At 50.4% G+C, this 23,647-nt stretch overlaps 1 protein-coding gene and 1 non-coding gene across 6 annotated transcripts in view; both read right to left on the bottom strand.

Moving 5' to 3' along the window:
* Positions 1-7,114: 7,114 nt before the first annotated feature.
* MAPKAP1 (MAPK associated protein 1) overlaps positions 7,115-23,647 on the bottom strand; it is a 245,561-nt gene continuing 229,028 nt past the window's right edge. For all 5 annotated transcript variants that reach the window (XM_066367171.1, XM_066367172.1, XM_066367173.1 and 2 more), the window contains 2 exons: positions 12,988-13,085; positions 7,115-7,636 (listed from right to left, as the gene is read on the bottom strand). In XM_066367171.1, the coding sequence (XP_066223268.1) occupies positions 7,511-7,636; positions 12,988-13,085 (224 nt within the window). In that variant the 3' untranslated portion in view covers positions 7,115-7,510. The remainder of the gene's footprint in view (positions 7,637-12,987; positions 13,086-23,647) is intronic.
* On the bottom strand, positions 20,710-20,836 carry LOC136396124 (small nucleolar RNA SNORA38). Its single transcript, XR_010749541.1, has one exon. It is a non-coding gene; the product is annotated as a small nucleolar RNA SNORA38 (small nucleolar RNA).

The raw sequence follows: 23,647 nt of genomic DNA, 5'->3' as shown, positions 1-23,647 counted from the left end.
ACTGCTGAAGGCCCGCGGTCAAGGCACATATGAGAAAGCAATCAATGAACAACTAAGGTCTCACAACGAAAAACTAATGATTGATGCTTCTCATCTCTCCTGTCTGTCTGTCCCTATCTATCCCTCTCTCTGAGTCTCTGTCTCTGTAAAAAAACAACAACAAAAAAGAGGTGGGGCAGGCACTGTTACGGGACTAGAGAGTCACACCCCAGGGTCCCCAAGAAATAGGCATCACCATATGGCTAATTCTGGCCAATGACCAATGAAATGTGAGTGGAAGTGGGAAGGGACTTTATTTGTTGATTTTAGAAAGAAATCAATAATTTAGAGAGAAAGGCGGACAGAGGAAGGAGCAGGAAGCATCAACTTGTAGTAGTTGCTGCTCATATGTGCCTTGACTAGGCAAGCCCAGGATTTGAACCGGTGACCTCAGCATTCCAGGTTGATGCTTTAGCCACTTTGCCACCACAGGTCAGGCGACATGTGTCACTTTCAAACCAGCATCTCATTTTTACTGCTCATCCTCAAGCCCTCTGTCCTCACTGCCGCCTTTGTGGAAGCCTGAGGAAGGCTGGACCCTCGGCTGACTGTGTGGGAAGAGAAATGTTAAGCCACTGACGTCTGGAGGCTGTTTGTTGCTGCAGCAGATCCTGGGCCCATCCTGACTAGCAAACTCATTCAATCTTCACAATGCCTCTTTGAAGTAGATACTATGTTCCCATTTTACAGAAGAGGAAACTGAGGCTCAAAAAAGTAAAGTGGCTGTTGGGCGGATAAAATGTATTATGCTCACTTTGTTAAAGATAACACGAGGAGGCAGTCGCCCAGGTGATATTAATGTGTGTTGGGGTGGGCTAGGGGCAAGCAGAATCCTTGTAGCCTTGGTTTTGGGATTAAGCCTGTCCCACCCTTTTTGGTGTGAGGTGGTACAATCCTATCATGCCTCAGAGAAGTGACTTTGTATTAGAGACTTCCCTGTTATGTATATTGGATTAAGGGTTTGGATTTCTACACTATAAAATGGGGACGGAACGAGAGTTTGCGCTCTTGGTTCCTGAGGTTAGCATGAGAGAGCGGAGAGAGTAGAGCCAGCAGCTAAAGGAGGCCACGTGGAGGAGGCCAGGAGAAGCAGCCAAGATGGCGGAGTGCTGAGTGAGATGCCAGTTTGTGTAGAGTTTGTATCTGGGATAAGGAAGGAGATGGGGAACTGAGGAGAAGAAGGCTGGTGAGCTAGAAACCTTTGATTCTAGGAAACTCGGATAAGTCAGTGGCTTTGTGAGCACTGAATGTGACTGGGTTTTGGAGCCCAGTGTATGTTTTTACTTGCCCGCCGGGTGCAAGGTAGGATTAAAGGCTATGGCCCATCAGTTTTTGGCTCCGCTGTTTCTTTACCGACTGTCCGAATCCAATGCGAACCTGCATGGGCCTGGCTGCTGTGATAGTGGCCCCGGCCCTGCCTGCTGGCTTTACAGTGGCTCATCCAAGGACACACCAACCAGGAGACAGAGCTGGACTTTGAGTACCATTCTCTGAACTTTTTAAGAGGATGCTCAATGAGTTTTTGTTTTACAAAATCAGTTGGTGAGGAAGGGTATGTGTGTGTGGGGGGGGGGGCGGAGCCCCAGAGGGTGGCTCTGGGACTGGGACTGAGTACAGGCCATGGTGCCACGCCCCCAATCATGCTGCTTGTCCCTGAGGCAGAGGACCAAGGCCTGGCTCCTGCCTGCCCCCCTTCCTGGGCACTAAAGAGGCTGGTCTATTTTTTTTTTTGACAGAGACAGAGAGAGAGACAGAGAGAGGGACAGATAAGGACAGACAGGAAGGGAGAGAGATGAGAAGCATCAATTCTTTGTTGCAGCTCCTTAGTTGTTCATTGATTGCTTTCTCATATGTGCCTTGACTGAAGGGCTACAGCAGAACAAATGACCCCTTTCTCAAGCCAGTAACCTTTGGGCTCAAGTCAGTGATCATGGAGTCATGTCTATGATTCCACGCTCAAGCCAGCGACCCCACGCTCAAGCTGGCGACCTTGGGGTTTCGAACCTGGGTCCTCTGTGTCCCAGTCCGACGCTCTATCCACTGCATCACTGCCTGGTGTGCAGGCTCCACGGCTGGTCTTGACAGCTACTATGGGCAGCTTCTTTGGGCTCTGAGATTGGAGAGGACAACTGGGTCCCCTATAGAGAGAGTACTTCTGGGGAGCCCATGGCATCTAGGCAACTGGATTAAGTGAGGTGACAGGTGTCAACATCATGCTACCATTATCAAGTGTGTACGTACCAGGCACTGCGCACGCATTGTCTCAATCTTGACTCCAGCCCAGAGAAATGGGCATTTTCATCTCATTTTACATACATGAAAGAGGCAAAGAGAAGTTAACCGCTTACCTAGTGGTCGTGAGGCCGGTGAGTAGAGGGGCTGGGACTGGACGCAGCCGTGGAGCCTGCACACCAGGGCCCGTCCCCCCCCCCCCCCGACCACCAACACCCACGGGAAGTGGCGGGATGGAGCCCACCGCTTATCCCCTGCTCAGAGCAGGGACCTGGAGTGACATGCTCCAGCTCACAGGCCTGGGCTCGGTGAGCTGGAATCTGACGCCAGCACGGCACCCAGACCTCTGAGCTCGAGCTGGGGAAGCCCCTGCCCTTCCCTTACTCTTCATCCCGTCCCTCCCTCCCTCCGCTGAGGGGGGAACAGGGGGGCAGGGCACGGGCAGTGGGGCAGCACTGGCTTGGACAGAGGCACAAGTGCCTCCCCCCACACCTGACTCCCCTCCCCCACCTCAGTGTGCTCCCCAAAGCTGTCATCCTGGTCGGCCTGGGAAACAAACCTTCACTGTCGCTGCTGCACCCCGGTCGGGTCAGGTCGGGTCAGGTCAGGTCAGGTCGGGTCAGGTCGGGTCAGGTCAGGTCAGGTCGGGTCGGGTCGGGTCAGGTCGGGTCAGGTCAGGTCAGGTCGGGTCAGGTCAGGTCAGGTCGGGTCAGGTCAGGTCGGGTCAGGTCAGGTCAGGTCGGGTCAGGTCGGGTCAGGTCAGGTCAGGTCGGGTCAGGTCAGGTCAGGTCGGGTCAGGTGGGGTCCGCGGAAGCCCCTGCAGCTCCCTCCCAGGGCGGGTGGGCCTCACTCTCCTCCTCTCCGGGCTGCAGCCTCAGGCCACCCCACCCTCCAGGCCTTGGCTCAATGCCTTACCTTGTCACCGGTGTCCTTGAGCTCCACGAGGGGAGGTGACACAGTGTGCAGGGGACTTTGAAAACTCGTGACCGTCCTACTCTGATGGGGCTGGCCCCAGCTGGGCGCTGGCTGCTTGGCACAAGCTCAGGCCTCCCAGGCCCAGATTGGTCCCCGCGGTGCTCTCATGGCCCGCCTGCATGTGGGCTGGGGGTCACCTGTACCCCCTCTTGGCCTTACCAGACTGAGCGTCTTGCCAGCTAAATTGGGTCCCCGCTCCCTTCTCGGGCCCTGATGTTTTGCAATCCTGACCTGAGGAACAGGAACCTCGGCAGTTGGCAGGTTTTTGGGGACGCAACAGGGGTGGGGACCTTCTTCCAGCTTTTTAATTTTTATTTTTTTGTATTTTTATGAAGTTGGAAACGGGGAGGCAGTCAGACAGACTCCTGCATGCACCCGACCGGGATCCACCCGGCATGCCCACCAGGGGCTCTGCCCATCTGGGGCGTTGCTCTGTTGTGACCAGAGCCATTCTAGCGCCTGAGGCAGAGGCCGTGGAGCCATCCTCAGCGCCCGGGACAACTTTGCTCCAATGGAGCCTTGGCTGCGGGAGGGGAAGAGAGAGACAGAGAGGAAGGAGAGGGGGAGGGGTGGAGAAGCAGATGGGCGCTTCTCCTGTGTGCCCTGGTCGGGAATCGAACCCGGGACTCCTGCACGCCAGGCCGACACTACCACTGAGCCAACCGGCCGGGGCTCCTCTTCCAGCTTTTATGGAATGAAGAAAACGCAGAAGATGTCAGTGTGGTCTTCAAATAGCTGATGGGCCTCCTGGGGCAGGGGTAACACTGGTCCGGAGCAGCGGGGACACTGGTCTGGGGCATTGGGATGCTGGTCTGGGGCAGCCGGGAAACTGGTCCTGGGGCCCAAGTAGGAGAGGCATCTGGAGGCACCGTTGACAGTGGAAAGAGGGGTTCGGCACCCAGAGGCCAGCAGAGCAGCGCCAAATGAGTTCTGGGAGGCCGTCGGTGGTCAGCCGAGGGTGATCAAGTGGGCCAAGGAAGAGCAATGACCTGAATGGCGGCGACCGCCTGTCGCTGGAGGCGTGTGAGCAGAGGCTCAGACTCTGGAAGAGACCACGCAGCTTTGTCCCGAAGAGAAGAGGCTGGACAAAGTGACCTCACAGCACAGGATGGGGCAAAAGTAGGTTTACAGTTGTAAGTAAGCGAAACAGAGGTAATTCTTGTATTATTGTGTTTTCTTTCTTTTTCAAATTGATTTTTAGAGACAGGAAGGGAGAGGGACAGAGGGAGAGAGAAAGAGAGAGAGAGAGAGAGAGAGAGAGAGAGAGAGATCCAGAGGGGTAAGACTTGGATTTGTTTCTTCATTGGTTGTTTCTTGTGTGTGCCCTGACCGGGGATCAATTCCACAATCTCGGCATGTCGGGACAACCAACCGAGCTACCTGGCCAGGGCCTATTACTGTATTATTTTCCATACAAACAGCTGTAAACCTCCCCGTGTCCCATTCTGTGTTTCTCTGCTCTTAGAATTCTCGTTCAGAAGCAGAGCAGCTCCTGCAAGTTTTGGCAAACAGAAAGCACTGGAAGGTAAGTAAGGGTGGACACAATGTGATTCTGAGACATTTAAGACATTATCCAGAAAGGCCTGCAGAAGTTGCCTAATCCAGCACCTTCGTATACAGATGAGGAGACTGAGGCCCCAAGGAACAGTGCCAGGCTCGGGGCCACAAACACACTAGCTGTGGAGGGCAGGGGGTACAAGTGAGACCCTGCCCAGCCCCCAGTCCTCACCGCTGCAATGGAGGAACAACAGGACCTGTCAGAGGTCATTTGCAGGTGTTACATGGGCTCACAGGGGTCAGGGGCCGGCATACAGCCTGCCTGGCCCTCAGACAATGAAGCAGTTCTCCGTGGCCAGCAGAGGCCAGGCTACCTGCACTTGGTGAAATTCTGGCTGAGTTGTCATCACGTCGGGCAGGGAGTCACAGTGGAGCCAGGCCAGGAGAAGCTGCTGCAAAGGAGAAGAGGGACTTGTCTAGTCGCTTCAGGTTAACTTGGGGGTACCAAGCTCCTGCCGCTCCGTGAAGCTGAATCCCAAGGAGCTCACGGTCTCCTCGGACAATCCTGGGGTGTGGTGAGAGAGGGGCTGGGAACAGGGGCATTGAAACAGTCTCGATAGCCCGACCACGTGGTGGCGCAGTGGATAGAACGTGGGACTGGAATGTGGAGGACCCAGGTTCGAGACCCCGAGGTCACCAGCTTGAGCGCGGGCTCATCTGGTTTGAGCAAAGCTCACCAGCTTGGACCCAAGGTCGCTGGCTTGAGCAAGGGGTTACTTGTTCTGCTGTAGCCCCAGGGTCAAGGCACATATGAGAAAGCAATCAATGAACAACTAAGGTGTCGCAATGAAAAACTAATTGATGCTTCTCATCTCTCTCCGTTCCTGTCTGTTTGTCCCTATCTATCCCTCTCCCTGACTCTCTGTCTCAGTAAAAAAAATAAAAAAAATAAATAAATAAACAGTCTCAATATTTGGTTGACCTGCACGGTAGTTACAAAGCGTCTCAGGTTATTCCTTCAGTGGACACGTGTCATGTAAACTGCATGTGTGCTCTACCTCACCGTATGAGAAGGGTGTTGATTCTGAAACCGAAGGAAGTGACGATTTCAATGTCACCCTCGAGTCAAGAGGGTCGTCCTGTCTTGCTCAGTGTTAGGGAGGGCCTGGTTCATTTCTGACGTTCGGTATCCCATGGACTGCCACCCCGAGTGAGTCACTGCCGAGTCATCATTTTCGGGATAATGTACTTGAGGACTTCAAGAATTCAAAGCAATATGCAAAAAGGTGGTATTTGTATGACTTTTATTTTAATATTGAATATGTCACAGGATTTCATGACCAAATTAGTCATTAACGTTTTTCAAAGATATCTAAATATAAAATTGCTAAAAATCCAAATACAGATAGCAAGCTACAAATAATATTTCTTTTTTCGTTTCCGAATGGGTAGGGCTGGAAGACATTAGAAAAGGATGCTTCTGTTGGCCGAACCAAGTCAGAAGGAAGGAGGGATTCATTAAAATGACCCCTGTGCAAAGAAACAGGCTTGACTTCGAGATGCTGTTTTTGTCACAGCTCTTCCTGTACAACAATTTAAAAAACTGTTTGAAATGCAGGTCCTCGGTGAGACATCTGGTCTCTGACCCTGGCCGGGGACAGTGTGAAGGGTGTCACCCTGGGAGGGACCCTGGAGGCTGGCGAGGACCGCAGAGGCATCTGGTGTGGCCAGAGGTGTGGTGTCGGAGGACGTCTGCCCTTGCCTTCCCACGATGGAAGGTTTCCCCGGGCCCCATGTCTGCTCACGGTGCTCCCTGAAACAGTGAAAAGCAGCAGCTCTCAGCCGGCCCGGGCGGGGGTGGCTCTGTGAGGGGAGGAGGAGAGGGGACTGAGGCCCACTCACGTCGGCAGAGCGGAGAAGCGGCCTGGAGAAGTCCACATGCAGTCTAATTGCTAGCCGAAACGGACACTTGCTACTGGAGAACGGAAAGGACCGCTTCCGGCCGGGAGCGGAGCTCGACCTGACCAGCCGCTGTCCCCGCCTCCCAGCGCCTGTGCTGGGCACGCAGTGGCACCTCTGACACCAGCGGTGCGGGGACAGCCAGGAGAGGCTTCCGAAGGCGGAAGTGGTGCAGCCCGGGACACACACTACTAGGTCCCCCTTCCTAACATCAGTAAGATACTGTCCTCGAAGCGTGGCGCTCATTTAAACAAATGGCACAGTTAAAACTATTGACTAAGCCCTAAACATTTCTTCTGAGAAATCGAGCCATAGCTTTTCTAATCTGCCTGTTCAATATGGGAACAGCTTTTAAACTGAATAACATAATCAATCCTCTGCCCCAAAGAATGGTCCATCATACCAACCACGATAAAGACTAACCTGTTTATTAAAAGGAAAAAAGAAATGTACATTTTTGTTCTTCTTTAGGAAATTTGATCAAGTTGCAAGGAAATGTCTGGGCAGGCTACGTACATCCTCGGGCGGCGCTCCGGCAGTGATGGCGGCTGGGCAGCGCGGGGCTCTTCTGGGGCCGTCTGGCCCCGGGCACTAACGACAGCCGCTGCTGCTCAGGCTTCGGTCCTGTGGAAATGTCCCCTGCTCTGTCCTAAGGGATGCCACCCCTCCCCAAGAGCCCAGCAGCCCTGTGCCCAGGAGCCAGGGGCTGGCCTCCCCCGAGGGCTGCGGGACAGAGGGGGGCTCTCAGCCACCTGGCCCTGGCGGGCGGGCTCTGAGCTACGACAGCAGGTTGAAGCTGAGGCCAGTGTCACTGTTGCCCTGATTTCTTCTCCTTCTGGAAGCTGAAGCTTGTACGTCTGTTCAGTTTTCTTTGTTTTTGGGCAAAGTAGTCAGCGCGGGCAGTGCTTGCTCGTGACTCCAGGATGTAGTTAACCTAGAAAGCAAGAGGACAAGGCCTGTCACTCGCCAGCAGCTGCTCTCTGCTCGTCCAGGGTGACAATGGGAACCGGGGCTGGGTGCCCTCAGGCCTGGTGCTCTCCTGTGCTGGGAGTCCGGTGGTCACATCCCTGGCAGGAGCCCACTGTGGGACGGAAAACGGACTCACGGAGAACACCAGGGCTGGTCCGGGCCTGCCAGTGGTCAGTGGCGGACCTTTTCTGATGGAGAGCCCGCGCCTGCTTGCACGGGCTGTTTCCCAGGAGGCTGAGTACTGGGCTTCCCGGCCCTGCTCCTCGCCTGCTGCGCAGACTTGGGCTTGCGCATACCTTCCCTGGGCCCCCCTTTCCTCGTCTGAATATCGCAGGAACAAAAACCAAACCAAAACAAGGCTCTCTAGGCGGTGTCCCACCACAGGCACAGAGCTTCCTCTGTGGTCCTGCACTTAATGCTCACAGGCCCCCGGCCAGCCGGGCTCACGGGAGAAGGAGGGAAGTGAGGATCCAGAGGAGCGTGGAGCTGACCGGGTGTCGGAGGCCGGGGCAGCGCTCCGGGAGGAGGAGCGTGGAGCTGACCGGGTGTCGGAGGCCGGGGCAGCGCTCCGGGAGGAGGAGCGTGGAGCTGACCGGGTGACGGAGGCAGGGGCAGCGCTCTGGGAGGAGGAGGGTGGAGCTGACCGGGTGACGGAGGCAGGGGCAGTGCCAGGAGAGGGGCTGGGAGAGCCTGTGTAGACAGGGCACAGCCAGCTGCCCTCCTGGTGCTGCCTCAGACAAGGGGCTTGGCCTCCCAGATGCGGCTGATTTTGGGGTCTTTTTATAATCCCACACATGGACCTGCCACATACTGGGTGACTGACGCACATACTGTCACTGTCACTGGCATCTGCCCTGTCTGGGCCTGGCCCCGGGCCTGGTTCAAGGGACAGAGGGGAAGTAGGACTTGGTCCGTGCCCTGAGAGATGAGAGTTTGGGGTGTCCAAGGCGGGGAAGACCCGCATGCATCAAGGCACAGCAGCGGACCCAGCAAGGGGCTGTCCACGGAGCCGTAGAAGCTTAGGGGCCAGTCCAGGCGAGGTGGGGGGAGCCAGGGAAGGGCAGCGGTGCCGTGACCAGACCTGCGCCCAGGTCGAGGACGTGCCCCAGGCTGGACGGCCGTGGCAGCAGCAGGGCCAGAGCACTTCTCAAGGATTAAGTCATTTAACCCTCACAAAAGCCTTATGAGAGAGATATCGTTATCATCCCCGTTGTCCAGACGAGGAAACTGAGGCATGGAATGATAATGTCACTTACTCAAGGTCACAGAGCTAGTGTCGGCCAGGATCTGGACTGGGGGTGGGGCAAGGTCAGGCCCTTGATGGACAGGCCTTTCGGTTCTCCAGTCCCCGCCTCCGCACAGACCCGGACCCTGTCACTGCCTCCGCTACCACCACTCCTGCTGCCCCCAGCTCCTCGGGCTGAACTCTGTAAGCATCCGTCATTTCTCTTCCGTCCTGTATACATACAGTTATGACTAGAAACCTGACTATGTTTGGCTAGAGAAACTAGCCACCACCCTGTAGACTCTGCTGAGGGCCGCACGTCCTGCAGCTGGAGCAGGAGAGGCCTGTGGCTCTGAGAAAGAACGGCGGGTGCTGAGGGGGCAGTGCGAGGCTCCGGCACTGCCCCCTCCAAACTTTCTGCTCTGATAGTCGCCAGCAGCAGGCACTGAAAGCTGGTGTGCGAGCACAGAAGGCCTGCCATGCTTGGCCCACTGCCTCGCCAAGCTGCCAGCTGAGAGCAATAAATCATGGGGCCGCAGGGCCGCGGATGACTTGGGGCACCGCAATGGACAGAAATAAGAGGTTTTATCATTCTCAATGAGAGCAATCTTTGCATTATACTGTTTGCACACTCAGCCAGCCTGGTGTTCAGTGTATTTTTGGCACATATAACTTGACAAAAGCACTTAAAAACGATCCTTAACAAGCCAACTATTTCCTAAATTTATTATCTTCAGGGCTTTGTGATAATCACACAGATAATTGTAATGGAAGATTAATGTAATAATCAAAAGATAAAAACGCCCTTTGGTCTGCCATTAGCTGGTTAATACGCTGTGGCTCAGGACTTGCACAATTTTATGCACTATGGAGTGTTTCACTTTCAATGCATTTTACAGCTCGAGGCATAAAAATACAGGGAGTTTTCATGGCTAATAAAGCCCCAGCCTCCGTCACTCGATCACGAGAGGAACCTGATGTGAAGAGACCGACGATTCCTCGGAGATTCGTCTCCAAGCCCGCAGAGTCAGGGACCACACATGGCTTAGTTTAATGACACCTCGAGGAGGGAAGGGGGGCTCCGGAACTCCTCTGGGCTTGGGTTCCGGCTTGCGCTGCGCTCCTGTGCACTCTGTGGCCCTGGGCCTCTATCTCCTCATCTATAAAATGGGGATAAATAATGTCTACACTGCAGGATAAATAACGTCTACACTGCAGGACGGCTGTGAAGACTGAGTGAAACAATGTACATAAGACGTCCTACTTGCAGTCCGTGCTTGTTCGTGTGTCTACACAGGGAAAACACGAGATAAGGTAACCCAATGCAGACTTGCCCGTTCATCAGTTTCTCTGACATCAGCCTCTGGCCCTTCTTTCCTCCACCACAGGCATTACTTGAGTCAAAGACTGACCCCTAGAAGAGCCGCTGATGGAAACATTTCTGCCAAATTACTGGACATAGGAGCAGGGGCCTCAGTCGCTTGATATTAGTGCTCAGCTCAGAAAGACACCGTGGGAACAGCAGATAAGCCTAAGTATTTAAATTGCTATAAAAATCAGAGTCGGGAGAAGTGAAATTTAATCTTCCACCAGGATCATGGTCGTTAGCTCTCTAACTAAATCAGGCCTGGGCACGCTGTGACTCTCCTGGAGTCTCGTGCATGATGCAATATTTCTACAAACATTTTGATATGAAAACAGACATTTTAGGGGCGGCGCTGGGCCTCGGGGATTTCGCAGGAAAGCATCTGCTTCGGGAGCGTTTGGTCCTGGAAAATGATTTCTCTGCGCTTGCTCCTCCGCAGTCTCAGACTGAAGTCATAAACCTGTGTTTCTGCCATCAATCTGCTGTTGTGAAAATTATTTTGATGTCAAACACAGGATTATAATTTTACTAGAATCCTTCTCAAGTCTTGAATATTTTAATGCTGGCTATAAAAAAATCCCAGCCCGACGGGGGAATGGAATATTTCTTTACCTAGTCCCTGAACACTCTGCACAAGTTCCTTGCGCCGTCTGGTGACACTCTGGCAAGTAACTCTTAGCTCGCTGGTTTTCAGGAGGCAGGTACTCTGTCCCCGTGGCCGGACCCCAGGTGGGGATGTGGCTGGGACCTGGGTGGTCTGTGACCTGCTCCCTTCCACTCAACTGACCGTGCTGCTCTGGCTTAGCTCCTGACTGAGCCCGGCAGCATTCGCCCCCCCCCCCCCCAAAATAACTTTGGAATGCTAAAATAAAATGCATGTTGTTGGTGGCTTAGAGGAGGCATCAGAAATGGCCATCTGCATTGGGCGTGAGCGGGCAGGACTCCCCCCTACCCTAACACAGCCAAGTCACAGAATGAGGAAGACGTGAGGGAACAATATGGTGCTGGTACCGTATACGCATCAGGACAAAATTAGGAAAAAAAAAATGATCACAGTGGTAGCCGCCTTAGTTTAGGTAAGAATTAATTTGGCAGTCTACGGAGGTAGCATCCTTGATACATTGTATTTCGAGCCCCACCACGCCTCTGTGTCAGGAGGGCAGCAAAGGAATCTTCCACGGCCCGTGGCACCACGCCCTCCAGCATGTGGCGACGCGCACCAGCCCGGCCAGCGTGTCTGGAATACGCGCGGAGCTGAGCGGTCCCGCGGGAGGGGCGCCTCGTCCATCTCTCTGCCTTTTGCACTTAGAAGCGGCCGGGATCCCACCTTCTCTGGCCGCGGGCGGTGACAGGGATAGTGTTCGCTTTTTAATTCTCATCTACTACTTTTGAAATCTTTTGTAGCCACAAGGACTCTGCCTCAAAACCTTTCTGTTAAACAATTCCATTTCACTGAAATCGCCCATTCAACTCCTTAAGCCCACATACCTCTGGGGAGTCTGGAGCTCGGGTTCTGGAACCTGCTGAACCTGGGGTCAAGTTCTGGGTCTGCGAGTCATGGTCGGCTAAATTGACTCTTTTTGAGCCTGTTTTCAGCTAGGACATGGGGACAATTTTACATCACTGTGCCGCAGGGTTGTGAATAGTCAATGAGACCAGCTAGTCGAGCGCTCAGCCCGGGTCTGCCCTGTGCAGCCCCTTGGTGCACCCCTGCTACTCTCCATTAGTGACTTGCTGACTTCCACTCTTAAGGAGAGAGTGGATAACCATCTAAGCAGGTTTGTCACATCTCCTCTGACCTGTGCTCTAACAGACTTGTGGTGTGGGACAGTGTGGCTACCATGACTCCATTTTACAGACAGAGAAACTGAGGCCCCGGGAGGTGATGTGCCTAGCCAGCATCACACAACTTAGAGCCCCTCGGCTCTCAGACCTGCTCTGCAGAAGCAGCTATTTTTTCTATCTGGTCATCTACAGAAAAACCAGTTTAAAGAAAGGATTCTCTTTTGGAAGCCTGAAAAGCACCGGTCCAGGGTTACTCAGCATGGCGCACAGACCAGCGACCCAGGTGGCAGCGAGGAGCACCTTAGAAAGGCACACCTCGGGCCCCACCCTGCTCTGCCCGGATCTGTGTGGCCTGGCCCCTCCAGCCCTCCTCGGCTCCGGCCACGCAGGCCTGGGGCAGCTCCCGCCACACGGCGCCAGGCTGGCCCTCCGCCCCTCACAGGCCGCTGCCAGTTTCAGCGCCGACCGCCTGTGCCCTCTGAGAGAGAAAAGGCTGAGGGCAGGGACTGGTCTGTCATGGTGGCGTCTCAGTACCGGCCCGGAGCACGGGGTGCTCAGTGCGCGCTGCTGAGATACTACCATACACTTCGAGCTTCAAGTTGGGTGTGTTTAGAATAGGCTGCTAAAACTATCTTGGGTACACTAAGGTGTCTTCAAACAATAACAACTTCCTCAGAGTCTGTTCCAGGACCCTCAGGGGCTCCTGACAATGCAAGGAAGGAAAGAAACGGGGCCTAAAATGGATAAACAAATACGTGAAGAATCAGAATTACTGGGGGGCTGGGGAGACCCTGGGTGCAGTACTCACCGGCTGGCTTCCTCCTCTGCAAAACGCAGGCCTGCAAGCCTCGTCCGGTGTGAGGGGCAGGGGCTGCGGCCAGCCGGGGAGCCCGGGCAGAAGCTAGCCCTGTGCAGCGCGGGCTGGGCCGAGGACACTCACCTTGAGCATGATTTCATTGACGGTAGCAGCGTCAGATTCAAAGTAGAGGTGTTTATAGTCGTGATTGCTTAGATACGTGAGTTTGAATATGGCGTGACCTGCGGAGAGAGAACAGGCAGGGTTGAGGGGCTGCCTGTGGGGACGGCCCCACCTGCCTATCGCTCCCGCTCCCGCGACAGCAAGTGGACGCTGTGTGGCAGCTACTCTTGCAGGAGTAGTTCATTTTACTCATCACGGGCTGGGGAGAAAAAATGGACAGTAAAAAAAAAATATATATATATATTATATATCTCAAATCAAATCAAATGGCTAGTGAGGCCCCATTTTACTCTGACGTGTGTTCAGGGCAACATCAGGTTAGGAGGCTTTACGGAACGTCTTCTACACGATAATTACATGGAAAAGGTGGTATTTTCGAGGTAGAAGACCAATTAACTCCAAATTATTACTCTAAAAAATAACTGCTTAAAGTCAAATAAATGAGCAACAGGAAGGAGAAAGGCCGATAGTAATGCTATTATGAGCCTTCTCCACGGCCCGGCTGCTGCTGGGAGGGGCAGCTCTGCTGCAGCTGCACCCAAGGCCTCCGGTCACCTCTGTCCTGGGAGGACGGATGGACTGGGGCTGGGAGGGGGAGGGATGTTGTTAGACTGCCACAGAAAGCTGGCACTTCACAAAGCAGACCGGCCTCCGAGGGTCAGAACCTCAGAGCTCTCCTACATTCAAATTCTCACACCCCTTTTCTCTCACCTTCAGAGTAACCATGTCATTTATGAGACTGTTTCCTGGTGCACCCCTCTCCGTCCACAGCCCTCACATGCCACAGGCCAGCCCATGGCACTGCACACCCACCTGCCCAGCCCTGGGGGACTTGGCTCAACCAGCACCTCCTTGAGCAAGTCTTCACAGCCCCACCCCTAGGCGCCCTTCTCCTGTGACCCCCGCAGCGTCACGGTGATGCCCGTGGCTGTGTCTGCACTCCCTGTGCCTGTCCTTTGTTCCAGACATGCCAATCCGGTTCCTCCCTCTACACACACACAGATGCCAGCCTGTCTCAGTCCAAACCAGCTGTCCCTGTCCCAATAGCACATTCTGTTTTTGGGTTTTGGAAGAATCCCACGGCCCTTCTTTCTTCAGGAGAAAGTCCTTTCCCCCTTAGACTATTTTAAAACATCTCTAAATTGAGAACCGAGGACCAATCTCGCTTAGTCTGCTCAGCAGACCTCAGTGCTAGGAGAGGAAAATTCAGCATATCCTCTACTAGGCCTTCTCATTCGCTGTTCTTTTAATTGAAGCAGCGACTGGTCAGTTATTAATTAATAATATATCACCCATATTACTGTAAGTTCATCTCTTTCCCGGAGAAATCTTCTTGGGGACTTTATTTACAGTAGGTAATTCTTCAGATCTCCAAAAATAAACTGATATATGTTGTACATCTGTGGCCAGAAAAGTTGAGCTGCCGGTATTTTATTCTGGAAACATCATTATGATATACTAATTGTGACTATAAATTCTATATTGAAAAAATTAGCTAATAATTTCTGAAAAACCTCTCTTTCAGTCAGTTGACAAATTTAGCCTGATTCTAAATTGTGGTGCTAAATTGTCAGAATTCCTGGCCGGAAGCTAATCATTCTGTTAATACACACACGACTTGTTTCTCAGGAGAACTGGAGCCTGACACAGACATGTCTGCACGTGTGTCCACGTGTGTGTCCCTTTATCTCTACAGGGTCCACCCTGAAACAGCCCACAGTGAGGCTGAGCAAACGGCCAGCTCTGTCGGCCACGCTGTGAGTGAGCAGAACCATCGATGAAGGCCACAGGGCCGTGAAGGACAAACGGAGACACCCTCCCTCGGAGGCCTTACGCAGACACCTGCCCACGACAGACACAGACGCCAGGGCCTGGGGCTAAATAGGACCAGAAGGTCTCAGGGAGGCCGGTGAACCTGGAGCTTTGGGGTTCACTGACCACTCTGATAAGTGATCTCAGGGACTGTCTCTACCACCTGCTCCCACTACTCGTCACGAACAACAAAGCCTCAAGGTACTAGAGCACGTTTTGCCTGAACAACTGAGACACCACTAAAAACCTTTCCTGCACTCTGGTTAGAGCCAGATCTACATGGGCACACGCGATATGCCGCTTGCACGGGCCTGGGAGCCTCTAGAAGGCAGGCTCGGCACCGTCTCCACGGAGCGCGCCAACTACGGCACCCCGACGGCCTGCGGTTCGTCTGCGCACCAGTCACATGAAAAAGCAAGTCATCCTAAGGCAAGTCTCCTGAAAGGCTGCACAGGTAGGCCAGGTGACCACAAACTTACCACCTCTGTATGCTGCTGAGCGAGGGGCTGCGTGTGTCCCTTGCCTGTCCCCAGCACTCATTCCAGAGCTCCCCAGGAAGAGGGAGTGGACAGGAATGAGAGTCCCGCCCCTTACCACGCCTCTGGAGCCTCTGCCTCACTTGTCCTCCCCAGTGAGCATTCGTATGCGAGAACACAGAGAACGCTATCTGGAGTACTTGTATTTGAATTTAGCAGCCTTTGTGCCAACTACAAAGCCACAGCTGCTCCAGACTGGGTTACGGAGGGCGGGACAGACGAAGCAGACTATCCTTCTTGCTCTGTGGGAGGAATTTCGCGGGAGAGCTCTAGTATAAGCTCAGGTTAACACCAGCAGCCATGGTTTCCCCACACATGGGTCAACTCACTCCAGAAATGTTTTGCTTGGTGGCCAGAAGGGCAATTTTACTCAGTTCAGGCTAGCCAGAGCACAGGCTAGTGCAAGGGTTTACCACGGAGACCCTGGGCAGAGGTGGCCGGCCTGTGGGGGTCAGGTGGGTGAGGCTCGGGCTGGAGGATAGAGTGTGGACAAACGTGAAGGGGCAGGAGGAGCACAGGGTCGTGTACAGCCAGGGCACAGGGCAGGCACAAAGGGCTGCATGTGCCAGTCACCAGCTGAGGGAGCCACCGATGGGTTGGTGGTCAGTGGGAAATGAAGTAAATGGTCCCACGGAGCTTCTGGGTGTTCATCCCAGCTCCCCAGGGACCAGAGGCAGGGGGACCCAGCGTCACAGTCACCCAGGTGGGGGCATGTTCAGTTCTGAGATGTGCAGGGGCAAAAAGGATGCCGGGAAAGGGACTGACTAGAGAACTAGAAAGAAGGGAACGGTGGCGGAACTTGGGGATTCTTTCATAACAGAGTATCAGTTAATAAGCAGAATGCACGCTTGTATAATCTCACCCAATCCAAACCGATATATCAATATTAAAATGTATCAAGTTAATTGACTTTTTGTTGGAAGTGAGTCTATCAATAGATGAGTAATTTATGCTACATGGTGAACTTCCACCAGAGGTGTCTGTCTGGGAAGGAGTCGCTGGCCCTTCCACCCCCGCTGGACAGAAAGAGAACGGAACAAAAAGAGCCTGTCATCACACCCCTCACCAGCCTCGGGCACCTCGGGGCTCACCCCAAGGAAGGGAGAAGAGGCGTCAAGTGACCTCCTCAGCTGCAGCCCACAGGGCATCGGTCTGGTCCGGGGTGTCACAGGGAATCAGAGGTGGGCGGGGCCCCCTTGAAGTAAAAAAATGGCAGCAGTTTTCATAGGGAGGGGGGGGCCACAGGGCAAACTGCTTTTATAACTCTGTCAGTTGAGAAAAAATTAAGTATCAATATGACTTAAAAGAAAATGCTAAGTCTAATACTCCAATTAGTTTCAATGATTTTGCTTGGATTGTTAAATTTGTTTGGAAACGAAGGCATGAGAAAACTGGGATGCTTGAGGGGAAGCGTGAGCTCTGGGCAGGCAGGACGACTCCCAGCTGCGCGGGTCCGTGCTCCCCGGGTCCGTGCTCCCTGGTTCCGCTCTGTGCTCCGCGCCGCGCCTGGGAGTAGGGCTGGCCCGCCCTCCACGATCAGGCATCTCACACGGCGCTTGGACATGGTGACCACTCTCACAACTGTGATGACACTGATATTTGAGGATAAAATCATTGCTTTGAAGACTTTGTTTTTAATTGGCCTTTTTTTGAGCAGACTTATAGTGCTGTAGGAATAAACTCAATACAACGGGGCATCAAATGCAGTGCTGAAGCACTGGGCACACAGGGCAGACATTGAGACTATATGTCTGCTTCTGAATTCTGAAATGGGAATCTGGACATGTAAAAATGTATTTACAGTTATATTATTTTTCCCGAAGTGGGACACAGAAGATGGAAAGTAACACAGCAGAAACTAATTAGCGGCACAAATGTCAGAAGTGGAGATGTTTGAGCTTTTGTATTATAATTTATCTCCTTAAACAAGAGGCTGTGCTGAATAAACAGGTTCCCTGGTCACTTCAGGGGAGTGGCCATTCTGAAGCTGCTATTATCACAAGATGGGACAGTTTCAGCGAAGAGGGACAGCAGCTTATACACCGTGCTAGAAGCAGTGCTCCCAGATCTGCGCTGCAAACGGGACAGAGACGGCTGGACGGAGGCTGCCTTCAAACACAGCCTACTGGCGTTGACTGGCTGGCACTGGCTGGTCAGGGCTGGGGCTTCCCAAGGGAGGAAGCTGTACTGATTTAAAACTGAGAAGTTTAAAAATACTTATTAGCCTGACCTATGGTGGCGCAGTGGATAAAGCGTCGACCTGGAATGCTGAGGTTGCCAGTTCAAAACCCTGGGCTTGCCCGGTCAAGGCACATATGGGAGTTGAAGCTTCCTGTTCCTCCACCCCCCTCTCTCTTTCTCTCCTCTAAAATGAATAAATAAAAAAAATAATTTTAAAAATACTTATTAATTCATTCAAGATAACAAGCCCATTATAAGTTAGCATGAAAATGTATGTTTAATTATACTTCCCCAAAGTTAATGAAAAGTGGGGCGTTATTTTATATTTTTGAAATCTCTTTAATATTTGGTTAAAAAGAAAACAGCTGGGTTATCCTATCTGTTTCTGTCTTTCACCTGCTGTGATGCACTGTCTTGGCTGAAGCATGCACAGAAATGCCAGCCTCGGAGCGCTAAGTTTGGAAAAGGGAGGTATACTTTAAATTCTTCTTTGTAAACAATGCTTTTCGACACTGTAGCAAACTATAAATGGCAGTTTCTTAAAGATTCCTTGTAACGTGGAATCTAAAACCACATTAATAAGTGTATATTCTGTTACATTAACACCCGTCGGTCTGGCTAGCACTTTGAATACATCTTTTACACTGGCATGATTCTGTAGCATCATGCAGTAGTCTGGAAAATACTGGTTCACTGAGTTACACAGGTCTTCCAAATGCTGGCACATTCATTATACAAGAGGAAATAAAATCACATTCATTAGTATCACCATTGATCTCATCAGAAAAGTAAGTAATGAGAAGCCAACCTCACAGTGCTGGATACAAGTTTCCCAAAATTCTGTCACCTGAAACCTTGAATTTTATCACTGGCATTAAATATTATCACTTGTTTTTCTTCAAGTGACAAGTTCACTTCCTTTAGTTCCAAGAAAACGTCTGCTACATACTCACATTTGAACAGCCCTAGATTGTCAGTTGTCCTTTCAAGTAAAGATGGTGCTCTATGAAATGAATGGCTAGTTCAGCTTGCAACTCTGACAATTATCCAAGTGCTTTTCCACAGACAAGTTTTCTACTGTACTCCCAGACGCCGCCCAATTGCTTATGGTATATCATAATTTCCTATTGTTGCCACAAAACAGTAGTTGCAGACTGATACTTCTGTGCTTACAGAGTTCTTAGACTGCTTAATCATTTTCTTTTGTTTTGTTTCATTTTTGGTTAACCCAACAGTTTTTACTCCCCACTGTTTTATTAAGTTGTAATTCTCCCTTCCCTCTTCTAATTTTTTGCATTTAATAGACTTTAGGAAAAGAAACCAGATACCAAAGCATGGATGAATGTTTGCTAAAAGCCTTTACGGACTCTGAGTCAGAGAGAGATGGCAGTTGACGTACTTGGCTTCATGTCAGCGGCAGAGGGAAGGATGTAAAGCCGTCCTATCATTTAGATGTAACTTTGGACAAGCTCCTTAACTTCTCTGAGCCTTGATTCCTCATTTATAAAATGGGGACAATATCTGCCTCATGGAGTTGTTGCGAGGATAACAGCAACAATCCTAGAATTCTGTAATAAACGTACCGGACACCTCACCGAGTTGTTGCAGGCGCTAGGCAGCGCACAGCGAGCACCTGGGACCCTGCCTGGCACATGGGAGGTCTGTCTTTCACCTCTATTTTCTCAGACAAGCACACTCTTCCTGTGAAGGGCCAAGTAGTAAATATTTTAAGCTTTCCAAGCCAAGTGGCAAAATTCAAGATATCTTACAGATACTTACATACTAGGGAGGGGAAAATTCCCTATTTTTTACTGAAAAAATTAAAAGTGTAATAATCAAATGCATTTTGGGGAGTAATACAGACCTACAAATGGGAAGGATATAATTTTTATGGGGGGGAGGTAACATTTCACTTAAATGGAATTCAAAATTGGTGTCCTCTATCATCAAATCAATTGCATGTGTTCCACCTGTAAAAACCATTCTTAGGTCACAGGCGACATAAAAAAACAGGTGGTGGGCTGGATTGAGCCTATGGGTCAAACTTGCCCATCCCTGCTAAAGAGGTCTTTCTTTTCTTGGTTCATTCCTCACAGCTGCTAACAGTGACATTTTCAGGGCTCTTAATTTCTTTGTGTAGATCTGCGTTTCTATTTGGTATTTTTTTCCTCTCCAGCCTTTAAAATTTTTTGTAGTGTAAGTTCAACGGCAACAGATTCTTTCATTTTATGAATGTCTGAAATGTCTTTATTTCACCTTCATTTCTGAAGGATGTTTTCAGTAAATATAGAATTCTAGGTTGACAGATTCTTTTACCACTTTAGAGATGCCACTCCACTGTCTTCTGGATTGCATTATTTCTGATGAGAAGTCAGCAATCATTCTTATCTTGGTTTCTCTGGCCACTTTTAAGATTTTTTTCTTTATCAATGGTTTCCAGCAATTCAATTACAATGTGCCTTGATGTGGTTTTCTCTGTATTTATCCTATGTAGCCTTCACCAGGCTTCCAAGATTAGTAAATCTATTTACCTATCTATTTAAATTTATTGATTTTGGGGGCAGAGAAAGAGAGACAGAAACATCCATCTGTTCCTGTATGTGCCCTGACTGGGGACTGAACCCACAACCTCTGCGACTCAGGACGACAATCCAACCAACTGAGCTATCGGCCAGGGCAATATCTTTAATCAAATCTGAAAAAATTTTCTCCTCCATCCCTGAGACTCCAATTACATACATGTTAGAATGGCTGATATTATTACATGGTCTATGTTCTTTTTATGTGTTATTTTTCTCTGTGTGCTTCAGTTTGAATAGTTTCTACTGTCCTGTCTTAAAGCTCACGGGTTGTGCAGGCCGATTCTGAAATGGCTCCCATTGGTACTGCCCTCCTGCTTTTCACACCCTTGTGCAGGCGTCCCCAAACTACAGCCCGGGCCGCATGCAGCCCCCTGAGGCCATTTATCCGCCCCCACCGCACTTCCGGAAGGGCCACCTCTTTCATTGGTGGTCAGTGAGAGGAGCACTGTATGTGGCGGCCCTCCAGTGGTCTGAGGGACAATGAACTGGCCCTCTGTGTAAAAAGTTTGGGGACCCCTGCCCTTGTGTAATCTTGTTTGTGGGCTAGACTTAGAGGCTTACTTCATCGTTTTTTCTGTGGGATGGTTAATCTTGAGCCTGCAGGGAGCAAGCTGGCTCCAGACTTCTCTATCTCCACATTTGACTCCAAATCTTATGAGTCCAAAGACAGGAAATGATGGACACGCCTTTGTAGGAGGGTTAGAGGCTTACTTCTGATGAATGAACTACAGCAAAGTGCTGGGGTGTTACTTCTGAGAATGGATTATAAACGACTGTGATGTCTTCCTTGTTAGTACTCTCTTGCTCTTGGTCACTTTGATGAAGCCAGCTGTTTGCCACCTTATGAGCTGTCCTATAGAAAGGCCCGTGTTGCTCATAAGGAAATAAACTCTGCCAGCAACCACTCAGAGAACTTGGAAGCTGATCCTGTCCTGACTGAACGTTGAGATGTGGCCCTGGACGGCACACTGGCTACAGTCCTGAGAGACCCTGAGCTAGAGGACCCAGCTAAGCTGTGCTGGATTCCTGACCACATAACTGTGAGATAATAAATGTTGTTTTAAGCCAGCAAGTTTTCAGGAAATTTATTATATCACAACAGATAACATACTGACTTTTTAAACTAATATATAAATATATATTTAAGACAGAGAGAGAGAGAGAGAGACAGATAGGGACAGAGACAGAGAAAGAGTCAGATAGAGGGATAGATAGGGACAGACTGACAGGAACAGAGAGATGAGAAGCATCAATCATTAGTTTTTTGTTGTGACACCTTAGTTGTTCATTGATTGCTTTCTCATATGTGCCTTGACCATGGGGCTGCAGCAGACCAAGAAACCCTCTGCTTGAGCCAGCGACCTTGGGTCCAAGCTGGTGAGCTTTGCTTAAACCAGATGAGCCCGTGCTCAAGCTGGTGACCTCGGGGTCTCGAACCTGGGTCCTCCACATCCCAGTCCGAATGCTCTATCCACTGCGCCACCGCCTGGTCAGGCTAAACTAATATTCTTAATATGTTCCCATCAGTGAATTTTTTGATTCAGATACTGTATTTCTCAGCTCTAGAATTTTCATTTGGTTCTTTTTTAATAGTTTCTATTTTTCTTCTTTTTGAGTTGTTTTCCTTTAACTCTTTGGACACATTTATAATAGTTATTTTAGAGTACATCAGGTCATTGAATAACATTGTTCCGTGCAACACTGTTTCATTGACGTTGATGAGGAAAAACACTGACTCCAGGCTGGGCCACTGTCTGGGTGGAGTTTGCACGTGCTCCCCATGTTGGCACATTTTCTCCAGGTATTCTGCTTTCTTCCCACATCTGGAAAGATGTGCACATTAGGGTAAGTGCTGGGTCAAAACTGAGCCTGTGGGGTTGTGAGTGTGCCCTGCAATGGAAGGGCACCCCGCCCAGGGTTGGTTTCCACCTTGAGCTCTGAGCTGTGAGGCTAGGCTCTGGCCACCTGTGAGCTTGAACTGGGATAAAGGGAATGGAAATTAATTATCTTACTTGTTCTTACTAAACTTCTTAAATGAATGCACAGTCCACATCTACTTCAGTGTTTGCTATTAGAAGTGTCTTGGGTCTTTACTTAGAAGTTTGGTGATGTTTCTGTGACCAGAAATACGCCGCTGTAGGAACTTGCTGCTTGTTTATATCAACTAGCCTATGGTAAAACTGGTTTATTATGCATCATTTTACTTAAAGCTGCAGTTTCTAAGAACCTACTGACAATATTAATTGAAGACTTACTGTACTTATCTGTTAATTTTATCTTCTCTGCCATTTCTTGACTCCGTTTCTATTGATTGATTTTTCTCCTGGTTATGAGACACATTTTCCTGCTTCCTTTCATGTCTAGAAATTTTTTATTGAATGTTGGACACTACAACATAACATTTTGGGGAGTGTGCATTTTCTTGTCACCCTTAAAGAGTACTGGGCTTTGTGTGGGCAGGCAGTTAATTTACTTCTGGATCAGTGTGCTCCTTTCAAGACTCCTTTCAAAGCTTTAGTAGACAAAGATCAGGGCAGCCTTTAATACAGGGCTAGTTTAGCCATAGTCCAAAGATGTGGCCTTTCTGGAGTCACTACTAAGTGCCCTGGATGTTCCTTTTGGGTGGTTGGAAGTCAATTTTATAGCACCTCAGGAGTTGTTCTCTGACCAGCCTTGAGAGGTCCCGCCCTGGGATCGCACAGCTTAGTAAACAGCAAAAGATCCCAGGGCCTCTTTCTGGTGCTCTTTCTCAGCGCAGCTCCCATCTCTCCATGCTTTATTTTGCAAATTTCAATGCTCAGCCTCCAACAGCTCTGACCTCAGCTCCCAGCTCACTGAGACTGCTATCCTTTCCTTGGGAAACCCTGAAAGAAAGCTGAAGTGATAGTAGGCCTCACTTCATTTGTTTCCCTTCTCTCAGGGCTCATAATTTTGTACTGCCTGTTTTCCAGTCATTTATGCTAGAAAGGCTAATCTTTTAGCAGTTACCCTGTCCTGGAAGTAGCCTATGGGAGTCTAGTAAGCAATACACACTTTGATTTTAATGAAAGAATGGCTTGCTTTTTCCATGTCTATAAGAATAACTTAAAACCTAAGCACACTCCATTTATTTATTATGAAAACACAATTTGGAGCTTGGCAGGAGGCAAGGGAAACAGATTTTTCCCATCATTTATCCAGCTGCGAAACCTTTCAGAGTTTTTCAGTAGAAAACAGTCCCTGCCCTTACCCCCCTCTCAGTTAGGATCTCTTCTGCTGTTAAAATCAAGAAAGAAGGAATTTGAGGAAATAGTAATACAAATCCAGAAAAACTCAAACGTATGCACGTTTTCCATTATACCCAGATAGTTGTTTCATTATTATGGGTCCACAAGCCCGGGTCAACAATTAAGGAAAAACTTAATAGCAAAACAAATGCTTCTCTCAGGAGGAAAAAATTTTGATACCCCAGAAATGTTTTTGACTCTAACAAATATCAACATTCCAGCCGAGGCAAGTAAATCCTTTCTC

Source organism: Saccopteryx leptura, chromosome 2, assembly GCF_036850995.1.
Source record: "Saccopteryx leptura isolate mSacLep1 chromosome 2, mSacLep1_pri_phased_curated, whole genome shotgun sequence".
Classification (NCBI taxonomy): domain Eukaryota; kingdom Metazoa; phylum Chordata; class Mammalia; order Chiroptera; family Emballonuridae; genus Saccopteryx; species Saccopteryx leptura.
Note: the sequence above shows the minus strand (reverse complement) of the source record. Positions and strands in the feature narration are given on the sequence as shown.